General features: G+C 40.1%; 1 protein-coding gene across 2 annotated transcripts in view; it reads right to left on the minus strand.

Moving 5' to 3' along the window:
- Window positions 1-1,708: 1,708 nt before the first annotated feature.
- Mrpl42 (mitochondrial ribosomal protein L42) overlaps window positions 1,709-13,960 on the minus strand; it is a 29,373-nt gene continuing 17,121 nt past the window's right edge. For both annotated transcript variants that reach the window (XM_008823773.3, XM_029559063.1), the window contains exon 6: window positions 1,709-1,888. In XM_008823773.3, coding sequence (XP_008821995.1) covers window positions 1,843-1,888 — 46 coding nt within the window. In that variant the 3' untranslated portion in view covers window positions 1,709-1,842. The remainder of the gene's footprint in view (window positions 1,889-13,960) is intronic.

Here is a 13,960-nt window from a genome sequence, read left to right on the forward strand (position 1 = left end):
GAACACAAACGGCCTCAAATGGCCGAAACACAGAGAATAAGAGTCTGCAGAGTGTGGCCCCTTAGATAGGACTCCTATATTGAGGTCCACTCACTCAGGGCTCAGAGTCCATTGCAGAAGAGGTGGCAGAAAGATTCTAAGAGCCAAGGCAGAGATGCATGATCATACAGAAATGGTCCTATAGGCATCTGGGACCCTTCTCATACAAACCTACAGCAACAGTGTCAACATGCACAAGATCCACTCGAGCTTAGGCAGACAAAACCACAGCACAGGGCTGTGGAAATGAACATCAAGTCCTAATCTTAGTGGAAGAATTATTAGAAGCTGATAATTGCTGGGTGAGGAAGAGCTAATCTTCTTGAAGGGAGAGACTCCAGATAGGCTGACTAAACCCTGGGGGATGAGCTACCACTGAGGGACATCTGGGGACACTAACTTTACATAATGGACTTTTAACACAAATGACAGAATATATGAATTCCAGTGGTTGGGGGGGACGGGACTATAGGAAGGTGCCAAAGGGGAATGGGGAAGGGGGTAGAAAGATGATTTTCTGTATGAGATACACAAAAATTCAATAAAAATTAAAATTAAAAAGATGTTATAAATGAAATACACAAAAATTCAATTAAAAAATTTACCAGAGGCTAGAGATGGCTCAGCAGTTAAGAACACTGGTTGTTCTTGCAGATAGACCTGGGTTCAAATCCCAGCATCCACATGGCAGCTAACAACTGTCCGTAACTCCAGTCCCAGGGGATCTGACAGCCTCTTCTGACTGACCCCTGTGGGCATTGCATGACATGGGTGCACTTACCTACATGCTAGCAATACACGTATTCAATAAAATAAAAATAATTTTTTTAATTTAAAAAAATTTACCAAAAAAAGATGTATTATATGAAATCCAGAAAAATTCAATAAAAATGTATTTACAAAAAAATAAAAGTAAGTTGGGCATGGTGGTGCATGCCTTTAATTCCAGCACTTGGGAGGCAGAGGCAGACGGATCTTTGTGAGTTCGAGTCTAGCCTGGTCTACATAGCGAGTTCCAGGCCATCTGGGGCTATAGGGAGACCCTGACTCAAAAAAGACAAAAAAAAAAAAAAAAATTAATCAACTGGACACAAAAAAAAATAAATGATGGGGAAGGGGGGAGCTGGAGAGATGGCTCCATGGCTAAGAGCACGTACTGCTCTTACAGAGGACCCCAGAGGATCCCCAGAACCCAAGTCAGGTGGCGCACAACCACCTGTATCGCAAGCTCCAAGAGATCCAACACCTCTAGGCTCCTTGGTCACCTGCCCTCACATGCACATAACGCATACACAAAAACACATTATTAGAAATGAAATTTTTTAAATTTAAACCGGTTTGGGAGTGAAGTACTTGGGAAACTATTCATTAGATGATAACAGAAGGCACTGTATTATATTTGGCCAAATTAAAGTCTTATTTATGTTTTCAATAAATAAATAAATAACTTCTTTTTAAATGACAGGGCTGAGCACATGGCATGTTCCTGTAGTTCCAGCATCAAGAAGCTAAGGGAGAATGACCATCAAGTCCCAGGACAGCCTGGGTGACATGGTGAGACACACTCAAAGAAACCAGACAGACTTAAATATTTCAAAAGGAAAACAAGATGAAGTTGGTTTCTCTAAATAAGAATGTCAAATTCAGAATATAAATAATGAAATATACATTTTAATATATGAAAAGACATTTTTATTATTATTTTACTATATAACATCTTAGCAAACACACCAGGCTGCGTTTTCTCAATTGTCAAATGAGACACAGGCCAACACTTTGATTCTCTCAGGAATCTCAGTACCATCATCTGTCTTTTGGAGGGTTCGGTTTCTTGCGACGTCTGTGATACCTTGAAAAGAAGAAAATACTAGAGGTAAGATTATTTCAATAAAAGCTAGTTATTCAGGATAGAAACTAAATTTCTATGATTATTTTATTATTATTAGAGCTGTCTGAAAAGAGTCAATGAAACTTAATACATTTTTGGACACATCAAATATTTGTTTTGGTTTTTTTGTTTTTTTTTTTTTAAAGCCATGTGCCACTATACCTAGCTAATTTTTTATTTTTTCATTTTATGTGTATGCGTGTATTGCGTGCATGTAGCACCTGTGTCGTGCAATGCCCGCAGAGGACAGAAGAGGCTGTCAGATCCCCTGGAACTGGAGTTACAGACAGTTGTTAGCTGCCATGTGGGTGCTAGGATTTGAACCCAGGTCTTCTGCAAGAACAGTCAGTGTTCTTAACAGGTGAGCCATCTCTCCAGCCCGTTTTGGTTTTTTGAGATAGGGTCTCACTATGTAGTCCTGGCTGACCTGGAACTCTCTATATAGAGAAGGCTGGCCATAAACTCATAGAATTCACTTGCCTCTGCCTCTCAAGTTCTGGAATTAAATGCAGCACCACCACAACCAGCCTAATGATTTTATTTTTAATTACGTGTGTGCGTATGTGTGTGCATATGTTTGTGCATGCTGAGTGCAGTGCCTATGCAGTCCACAAGAGAGTGTTGGGTCCCCTGCAGCTGGAGCTATAGGTAGTTGTGGACTGCGTGACACAGGTGCTGAGAATCAAGCTCAGGTCTTCAGCAAGAACGTACACTCTCATAACCTCTGAGTCATCTCTCCAGCCCCTCAGATATTTCTTAGTAATAAAGCCACATTTCTCCATCACGAAAATGTTTTCTACCAGATAAATATTTTGGAAAATCTCCTTTCAAATCTAATGATAATGTCAAGACAACATGGATTACTGATCTTGAATCAAAAACAAACTGTCTTTAAAAGAAATGTTACATCATAAACATGTACATGTTTTATTAAAGTTTTTTTTAAAATCAATTATCTGGGGCTGGAGAGTTGGCTCAGTGGTTAAGAGGACTGCTTCTGTAGAGGACCCAGGTTCAGTTCTCAGTACCCACGTGGTGTCTAACAACCATCAACTCCAGTTCCAGGAACTCTGATGCCCTCTTCTGATCTTTGTAGGCATTGCATGCAAGTGGTACACTTACATGGATACAGGCAAAACATTCATACACATAAAATAACAAAAACAAAACCCTCCAGGCATGGTGATGTACCCCTTTAGTCCCAGCACTCAGGAGACAGACGCAAAGGGAGGCAGATCTCTGAGATTGAGAACAACCTGGTCTACACAGCAAGTTCCATGCCAGCTGGAGCTACAGAGAGAGCCTGTCTCAAAAAGATCAAACAAACAAACAAAACCCAACTATCCTTCTCTGAACTGAGGCCTCTTAAACTATAAAATCATGTTTTAATATACAACAGAAAAAAATTAATAATGTTTATAGAAAAATATAGACTGTTACAAAAATGGAAGAAATGGGAATTAGAACATGTACAGGTTACGTTCTTTAGTTGTAAAAAAGAAACAGCATTTTGCTTACCTTAAAAGTTTCAAATATGCAACTTTCCTATACACTATTTGATACTGATTTGGGTGAGAATAGTGCTAGATAATATCAATTTTAAAAATTCACTAAATATGGGCTGGAGAGATGGCTCAGTGGTTAAGAGCACTGGCTGCTCTTGTGGAGGACCCAGGTTCGATTCCCAGTACCCACATGGTATGAACAACTGTCTGTAACTCCAGTTCCAGGGGATCCAACACTTTCTTCTGACCTCCATGGGCACTGCATGACATGGATGGACTTACACACATGCAGGCAAACACTTATACACATAAAATAAAAATAATGAAATACTTTAAAATTCACTAAATATAAATTAAGCTGAAAATACATCTATACAAACATGAAAGAATCAGTTGTGAAAAATATACATAGCATAATACTATTTACATAAACATTTCTACATGTATTTATATTGACTGGCACAAAGAAGATTACAGCTTCCTAAAAGGTTCCAGTTACATGGCAGATAGTCCAAGTTTTACTGGTGTAATAGTGTCCATTAAAAGTATCTATACAAAACTGTAACTCCAGCTCTGAAGGATCAGATGCCCTATTCTGGCCCTCTGTGGACCCAAACAAACATATACACATATACACATGTATACACACAAATAAATAAAATAAACGTATTTTTTTAAAGTAAAAAAAAATATTCTCTCAAAGTAACTGGTCACCAGAATAGGAGTTTCTAGAAGGGGCTTAGGGGGCTGGAAAGATGGCTCAGTGGTTAAGAGCCTGTTCTTTCAGAGGACTGGAGTTCAGTTCCTAGTACCCATGTTGGCTAGCTCACAATTACCTCACTCGAGCTCCTGGGGGGTCTGATGCCCTCTTCTGGCCTCTACTAGCACCCACATACATGTGTGCATAAACACACAGCGACACATAAATAAAAAAATTTTTTAAAGTAAAATAAAAAAGGTAGGGTTTTTTTAAAAAGTCATTAATCCCCTTGGCCAGCATGGTGGCACGTACCTTTGATTCCAGCACTCAGGGAGACAGAGGCAGGCAGACCACTATGAGTTCGAGGCCAGCCTGGTCTCCACAGGAAATCTAGGCCAGCTGTGGCTACAGGGAGACCCTGTCTCAAAAAGACCAAAAAAAAAAAGTAAAAAAAAATAATAAATTAACCCCCTAAAAATATTTATTAAATTTTGAATATAGCTGGTCGTGGTGGCACGAGCCTTTAATCCTAGGACTCAAGAGGCAGAGGCAGTTCAAGTTCTGTGAGTTCAAGCCCAGCCTTGTCTACATAGTGAGTTCCTGGCCAGCTGGGGCTATAGGGAGACCCTGTCTTAAAAAAAGAAAAAAAAAAAAATTCTGAATATGTATTTTCCCGGGAAGTAGGTTCATACATTTTTCAGATTCTCAATGAAGTCTACGACCCTAAAAATGCCAAAAACTATCCTTTATGTATGAATTTCAATATATAATACACCATATAATCTAATCACTAGCCAGAAACAACACCTTAATTTTAGAGTGACCTTAAAATCTATCATCTAGACTGGGATCCCTTAGAGAATAAAAGCAGACAGGATTAATAGTAACAAAAGAGCTAACCTAAGACTATTTCTGGCAAACCAAGATATATTGTTACTCATCTAAATTATACAATGACTTGGTGACATTTGGGATACTGGTCCAGTTCTTAACCCAAAGCAGAACTTTACCTTCTAGCTCATGCTAGGCTAAGTCTTCAAATCTGTTTCTTAATGATAATAGTAGCTGATCTTCAGGGGTTGGAATATGGCTCAGTGGTTAAGAGTGCTTGCTAAACAAGCATAAGGACCTGAGTTCAAATCCCAGTACCCACATAAAAAGCTCAGTGACATGAGCCTGTAACCCCAGCACTGTAGAGGTGGAGGCAACAGGATCAGTAGGGCTTGCTGACAGTCAGCCTAGCTGCAGATTCCGTGAGAGGCCCTGTCTCAAAAGACTAAGGAATCATAGAGCAGGGTGCTGATGTCCTCCCCTGGTCTCCATGTGTACACAGACCACAAACCACCCCCCATGTGACAGTCTCTCTCTCTCTCCTCTCTCTCTCTCTCTTGTGGATCTCTCTGGGATCCAGTTGTACAACCCTAAGATACTGAGACCCTAGAATAACACACACACACAGAGCTGATTTTCATTGCTTCCATGGGAAAATATTAAAGTAATTGAAGCAATACCGTTATTATGCATTTATAAAATTGCTCTAATTTTGTAATTTACTTCTAGATATTTACATTTCTCTATTTAGTTTTCCTATCCTTTTCTTTCTACATAGTTTTATATTTAATGGTATTAATTATCTTCTTGTATAAGAGATATCCATTCATTCATGTAAAAATGTGTAAGGATTTACTATAAGCCAGGATATTCCTTCCAGGTCCTAACAATTCTGTAGTACACAGACAAAACAAATATCCCCACTCTAATGGATCATATATCCCAGTTCAAGACAAAGGAAAATAATTTTGTGGTCAGTGAAGGCTTCATTCAATAAAAACTCAAAGGACGTGAGAGAGTTAGCTTTCCTGACAGCGGCAGGCAGAGCAGTCTACTCAGACAAGCAGCAAGGTAAAGGCCCTGAGGAGGAAGCAAGGACATGTTCAGAGGCCATGTGGCTAGAGCAGAGTGAACAAGGATCAGAACAATAGGAAATGAGGGCAGGAAGAGAACGAAGAGTCAGATCATGTAGTTTACTGTGGGCTTTTCTGAAATAAAAATTACAAGAATAAGAGACTTAACAGGATTTACTTTGGAGCTATGCTACGAACAGAAAGCAAGGCAAAAGCAGAGACCACTTTCAGTTTTCTACAAACCAAGCAAAGGATGGTAGCTTTGACCAGGATAGTGGCAGAGGAAATGGTGATCAGTGGTGAAATCTGGGTAACTATGGAGCTATGGTAACAGTACTTGGTGGCCAGATGCTGAGTGTGAGCTGGTAAAGAGAGAAATGACACCAAGGATTTTGGCCCAAGTAGCTACAAGAATGGAACAGGCATGAATGGAGACAGGGAGCCTGCAGGAGCTGCTCTGTGACCTTCAGAAACGCAGTGAGAAGCTCATGGACATGGCATGGCTGTCTGACACACCAAGCAGATAACTAGATCTATAAAATTAGAGGTCTTCATCTGAGGTAGCCTTGGGAGTCATTATCATGCAGACAGTATTTAGGACAACAAGACTGGGTAAGACCACTACCACAGAGCACGGGCAGCAGGGATGAGAAGGCCAATGGCTAATTGTTCGACACTCCAAAATTCAGATATAGTAAAGATGGAAAAAACCACCAAGAGAAACCAAAATAGTGTATGAATAGTAGATAGGTCAGAAACAAACGCTGGAAACCAAGGACACTAGCAGCCTCGCTTCCTGAGTAAAGGCAACACTAACAGCCAAAGGAGGGCCCTCCTGGGCAGCTGAAGATGGTAACGCAACCTGGATCTGTGCCCTCAACAACTACTTACAGAGCGGCCACTAATGGATTTATATAAAGGATACTGTTTAAGGAATAATCGAAACCCAAAAATGTTAGATAAATAAATGTGGTGGCTAAATAAGTCTCAACTGTTTTCATCTCTTATAATATCAACACATAGAAAATAATAGACGCCTCATGATTGAATACACTACCTTTTAGAAGTTAAGTATACAAAGTAATGGGTTTTGTTAAGGCATTTTCATACATACATGGTATTATACTTTGTACTTACTCAACTGCCCAGTATACTCCTCCCATCCTTCCACACCACTTCCCGCTGGCCCTCTCTCTAAAGACTCCCTCTTTTACTTTCAAGTCACATGCTGAATACGCTATACTTAAATATTAACCTCTGTGTGGTGATTATAAATAGTTGTCCATAGCTGGGGTGTTGGTGTATGCCTGTAATCACAACACTGGGGAGGGAGATGGAGGCAAAAGGATCAGAAGTTCACTACACAATGAGTTCAAGGCCAGTCTGAGCTATATCATGAGACTGTCAAAAAGGAAGTCATTCAGAACCAGCCATGGCAGCTCCTGAGAGGCTAAGGCAGGAATGTCCTGAATTTGAGGCCAGCCTGGGCAACACAGTAAGTTCCAGGCTATGGTTTACTAATGGAGTAAGACCCTGTCTTCATTCAGGCAAAGGCAGAAAGTAGAGGACTAAAATTTCACCTAAGCCCATATGCGAAATCTAGGTTGGCTTCTTACCACCAACCAATCTCCTGTGCTAAAACTTCAAGTACTTCTGCCTGAAAGTAAATCCTGAATCTATTACTCCCGAGTCCAGCCCTGGCACACAAAAGAACAATGAGGAGGGACCCAATAGAGGGATACTTTTGGAAGCTTTCGTCAAGAAATTCCAATGGACTCTCATATGAACATTTGAAATTTGCCCTGTTCTGACTTTTTTCTGGTTCCCTGTCTAGAATTTGTAACGCTAATTACTCTTGCCTTTACTTCTCCTTCCCATCTCCTATTCAACAGTCAAGGACTTTCTTTTCCCCTACAGATAAGAGTTATGCAATTTGGGAAATCTTTTAGATAGATCCACTGAAGGCATACCCCAATTGCCTCACCCTGTGTCCCTGTTCAGCATAGAAGAAGGCAGAGCAGTCTGTGTCCCGATTCCCTATTGGAATCTGGGTAACCTCTTCAGAGGATGATGTAATAAGAATAGGAGGTAGGAATTAGCTAGTCAGTTAGGGTGAAAAGACCCCAAAGAAAAGTAGCCAGCTTCTTGGCTAAAAGTCAAAAGGTCCTTGGGCCTCTTAGCAAAATATTCCGTTCCAAAGGCCAAAAATGTCAAAAGTATTTGGGACCTCTTATCTAATCCCTAAAAGATTTTAGGGTTACATCTTCAGAGGAGGTAATGTTAGCATAGCAAAAAGCCCCATTAAAAAAAGAGAAGAGTACATGAAGTTATCAGAAAAAAGTGATGGGGAGATATGGGAGGAGTTGAGGGGAGGGAGTGGGCATGGATTCGATCAAAACACCTTATTTGCATGTATGAAATTCTCAATAAATTTTTAAAATTTTATTTATTTTTATTTTATGTGTATGCATGTATTGCCTTGTGCTTTGATCACATTTACCCCTCCCCATTCTCTACTACCACTTCATGCGCTTTTTTTTTTTTTTTTTTTTAGCAGGGGCTCTCTTTCGCAAAAAAAAAAAAAAAAAAAAAAAATTATTAAAAAAAAAAAAAAAAAATTCAAGTAATTCTAGCATTCGGTAAAAGTATGAAGCCCAGACCTAAGACTTTTTTAATTGGCATCTGAAAGTAAATATAAAATTAGAATCAGGAAAGGGCAAAACTCAACTCATAAATATAAGATGTTTAACTTGGGAATTTCAGATCTGAGATATTGACATCAATGTTTTTGGTAGGAGACTATTTCAGCATCAATTCCATACATTCATACTGCCTGTACTCCAGTCTATCTACCTTAGATGGAGCAGTAATTAGATGCACGTACCTTTAAGACTGAACACAGTGATTCATAAGGGATTTTCTGACCTTAAGATTTTCTTTCTTTTTTTGGGGGGGGGGGGCGCTTTTTGAGACAGGGTTACCCTGTTGTAGCCCCAGCTGGCCTGGAACTTGCTTTGTAGACCACGCTGACCTGGACCTCACAGAGATCCGTCTGCCTCTGCCCCCAAAGTGCTGGGATTAAAGGCTTGTGCCACCATGCCCAGCATTAAAATGAATGTTTAAAGTAAGCATACAAAGGAATGGGTTTTGTTATGGCAGCTGGCAAAAGCTGGGTATGAAGCCATGTTCACAGTCTCAGAACTTGGGAGGTGGAGGCAGGAGGATCAGGAGTTCAAGGTCATCCTTGGATTCATAAGACCCTGTATCAAAAACAACACAAAACAGAATCTGCAAGAATAAAAATATCTGAAAATCCCTATATGACCTATCTAATAAAATTAAAATTAAGCCAGGTGTGGTGCTACATGCCTTTAATCCTAGAACTCAGAAGGCAAACAGGCAGCTAGAAACTGGTCTACATAGCAAGCTCCAGGCCACCTAGGCCTACAAAGTAAGACCCTGTCTCAAAAATACAAGCAATTGGTTAATTAAAAGAACTGGAGGGCCATGCCGGGTGCAGTGGCCCACGCCTTTAATCCCAGCACTTAGGAGGCAGAGGCAGGCGGATGTCTGTGAGTTCAAGGCCAGCCTGGTCTACATAGTGAGTTCCAGGCCAGCTGGGGCTACAGGGAGACCCTGTCTCTAAAAAACCAAAACAAAAGAAAACCCTAGAAGAACAGTAGCTTATACATTACACATTATATATATATATGTATGTATATTTAGAGATCAACAGGACGGCTCAGTAAAGGCACTCTGCACAAGCCTGACAACCTGAGCTCAATCCTTGGAACCTACCTAAAGGTGGAAGAAGAAAGCCAGCTCTACAAAATTGTCCTTTGACCTCCATATACATGCTGTGGAATGTATGCCCATGCACACACAACATATCACATCATACCATACAAACATGCTAATAATAAACATTTAAAATATGTATCTATAAAAAATACTACTAAATATATGCAGACAGAAAGGGAGAAAAAGAGAGACAGAGAGAGAGAGAGACCAATATATGTGAATGATCTGAAAGGACAATGACTCTATGCAAAATTATTCTTTATGCGTACAAACTAGTATCTGGGGGTTTTCTGCTGAGCTCTTTATTGGGAGAGATATTGGAGACAATCAATTCCATCTAATTAAATAAAGTCTGCTTACAATTCAAAGTGCTTCATAATCCTAATGGGAAAAGATATTCTAGGAGATTAAGTTAATTAGCAGCCAAAAGCTAATTAGTAGTAATAAGATTAAATAAGTAAATAAGATTAAGCATAGGTAAGATTCTAGACAGCATGCTTGGTTTTAAGACTCTTAGTAGTCTTCTTGCCTCTGGTCTTCTCCCTTCAAATGAGAGAGAAGATTTTATTTCAGTGACTTGGTTATAAACAATGTTTACAAAAGATTAAAGCGATTTGGAACATGCATCAAAGAAACAAGTAATGAAAGTCAGTAAAGAAGTTCAAGATGAGGTCTGAACTCAAGTATCAGGAAAATGTGCAAATATAAAAGATAAACAGGTCTGGGAAGATAGCTTAATCAGTAAAGCACTTGCCTTGCAAGCATGAGGACCTGAGTTCAATCCCTAGAATCCATGGAAAAAGGAAGAAAAAAAAAAAAAGTCAGCCATGGTGGCATAGGTTTGCAATCCCATCACTGTGGGGGTAGAGACAGGCAGGTCCCTGGGGCTACTGACCAATCTAGTCTACTTGGTGAACTCCAGGCCAGTGAGAGGCTGTCTCTCAAAAGGTGGACAGATTCTGAAGAATGATACCTAAGACTGTCCTCTGACCTCTAGGCACATTTGCATACACATGTACAAACACAGACACACGTAGTACCCACAATAAATAAATAAATAAATAAATAAATAAATAAATAAAAATAAATAAATAAGATATGAAAATAAAACATAGGGCCAGCAAGATGGCTCAGCAAGACTGATAAAACCTGAGTTTCACCCCTGGAACCAAAGGTAGAAGAAGAAAACCACTCCTAAAAGTTGTCATCTGACATCCACATGTGTGGCATGGCATGCATACACACATCCTGTACCACATCCACACATCACACACATCACACACCACACACACACACACACACACACACACACACACACACACACACACACAAATAAAACAAGTAAAAAGTTTAAAAGTAAGCAGGGCCTGGTGGTGCACATCTTTAGTCCCAGCACTGGAGGCAGAGGCAAGCAGATCTGTGAGTTCAAGACCAGCCTGGTCTACATATCAAGTTCTAGGCCAGCTAGTGCTATACAATGAAATCTATCTTTAAAAAAAGAAGTATGATGAAATAAAAGATAAACATGAGAGATATAATGGATCATGGAAAGACATTGTGAATCATGGAATCAAACCTTGGAATGTAAGATGATTGACAACAGAAAGCTATTGGGACGGTTTGCTAATTTGTTTTTGTGTACTTTAATTTACAGTTATAAACACAGGTAAAAATCCAACAACAACAAAAAAAGGAGTTAAAACAAAAAATAAAAGAAATACGAACTAAAAGACCAGGAATGGAAGCAGGGAGTTGGGGGTCATTATGATCAATGTATACATGTATGAAACTGTCAAAGAATGGGGGCTAGAGAGATAGCTCAGCAATTAAGAGCACTGGCTGCTCTTGCAGAGGACCTGAGTTCAATTCCCAGCACCGACATAGCAGCTAACAACTGTTCGTAACTCAAGTTCTAGGGGAATCCAACATCCTCTTCTGACCTCCATGGGCACTGCATGACACAGGCACACTTACCCACATACAGGTATACACTCATATACATAAAATAAAATAAAAAAAAATTTTTTTAATTATCAAAGAATATTAGATTTTAAAAATGGATTATCCTATCCATAATTTGCTTATTCAAGTTCAACAAAAATTACTTAAAATACGTTTACATTTTTTAAAAAAGACAAGTTAGTCAAAAACTATAAATTTTTTTCTAGGAAAACCAAAATAGACATATCACTTTTAGTCTGTAATCCCAGCACTCCGGAGGCTAAGGCAGGAAGATTACGGGGTATGTAAGACCAGCTTGGGCTACAAAGTGGATTCCAGGCCAGCCTGGCCTACATAGTAAGTCCCTGCTTCAAAACAAAGCAAACAAAGACAAACATCACTTTTACTACTTTAAGAGATTGTTGAGGGTTTTTTTAAGACAGGAAAAGAAAGGCTGTGTTTTACTACAATGAATCAAAAACAGTGGAAAAGTCTAATTTGAAATATTTTAAGGGCAGTGACACTGAGGAAATACAAAACATATGGCCAAGTGGGTTGTATGCCATCTATAGAACTGTCATAAAACACCAGAGCTGGGCTAGTGAGCTAGCTCAGCAGGCAACGGTGACAACAGAGCTCAATCTACATGGTGGAGGGGAAAAACCAACTCCTGCAAGCTGTCCTCTGATCTCTAAATATTCATGGTGGCACATGTCTCCCTGCCCCAACAAAAGACATAAATAAACTTAATTTTTAGACTGTCAGAGTCAGCTTTGCCAAAGTATAAAGTATGAAGGAGTAGTCTCAGAAGATTCTGTCATAACTAAGGGTAAGAGAGAAAGTGTCTTCTGAAGAGAAACTGAAAACAGAAGATTGAGCTCCAGGATTCACAGATCCATCCTGTTCTCCACAAGATGATGCAGACTCTTCAGATTCCACATAATCAACGTTTTCATCCTCCTCACTTCCCCATTCACGTGAATGGCACCACTACCCACCAAAATATCCCAGTCAGAAGTGAGAAGCCCTCTAATCTCTTCCCTCATCTCCCTATTACACACCGACTAGTGATTAAGTTTTATTTTATTTTTTGAGACAAGGTTTCACTATGTAGCCCTGGCTGGCCTGGAACTCTCTAGGTAGACCAGGCTGGCCTCGGAACTCACAGATATCTGCCTGCCTCTGCCTCTGCTGGGATTAAGGAATGAAAGGCGTGTGCCACCACTCCCAGACTTTATTATTTTTATTTTATGTGTATGAACGTACTGCCTGCATGTATATAAGTGCACCTGTGTCATGCAATACCCAAGGAGGTCAGAAGAGGGAATAGGATCCCCTGGAACTGGAGTTATACAAGGTTGTTAGCTGTCATGTGGGTGCAGGGAATCAAACCCAGGTCCTCTGCAAGAGCAGTCAGTGCTCTTAACTGTTGAACCATCTCTCCAGTCCAATATTTTATTTATTATTTTTATTTTATGTGTATGAGGTCTAGTATACTGCCTGCATGTGTATAAGTGCACCCAGGGAGGTCAGAAGAGGGCATCAGATTCCCCTGAAACTGGAGTTATGGATGGTTGTTAGCTGCCATGTGGGTGCTGAGAATTGAACCCAGGTCTTCTGCAAGAGTAGCCAGTGCTCTTAACTGCTGATCCATCTCTCCAGCCCCTGTGATGAAGTTCTTAAAGCATCAATCTTTCATTTTAAAGCACCAATCCTTTTGTTTTCCCCTTTCTTTTTTTTCTTTCTCTTTTTGAGACAAGATCTCCCAGTAGTTCCAGTTACCCTGGAACTTGCTATGGAGACCAGGCTGGCCTTGACCTCACAGAGATCCACCTGTCTTTGCCTCCTTGAGTGCTGGGATTAAAGGAGTGCACCACCATGCCTGGCTGTTTTCCCCCTTTCTATTCCCAGTGGTAAGTCTGTTTAGATCTTTAACATTTTTCACCAGACTATTATTGTAATAGCTTCCTAATACGTCTCTCTGATTCTAATCTTTCCTTACATTACTTTATCTCACACCCCACCCCCTTCCAAAAAGGCTCCTTAAAGATACTGGACTGGATAGATGGCTCAGTAGTTAACAGCACTGGTAGCTCTTGCAGAGGACCTGGGTTCAGTTCCCACCACCCACATGGCAGCTAACAACCACCCTTAACTCCAGTCCCAGGAGATCTGATGCCCT

Source organism: Nannospalax galili, unplaced genomic scaffold, assembly GCF_000622305.1.
Source record: "Nannospalax galili isolate Female #2095 unplaced genomic scaffold, S.galili_v1.0 scaffold191, whole genome shotgun sequence".
Lineage (NCBI taxonomy): Eukaryota > Metazoa > Chordata > Mammalia > Rodentia > Spalacidae > Nannospalax > Nannospalax galili.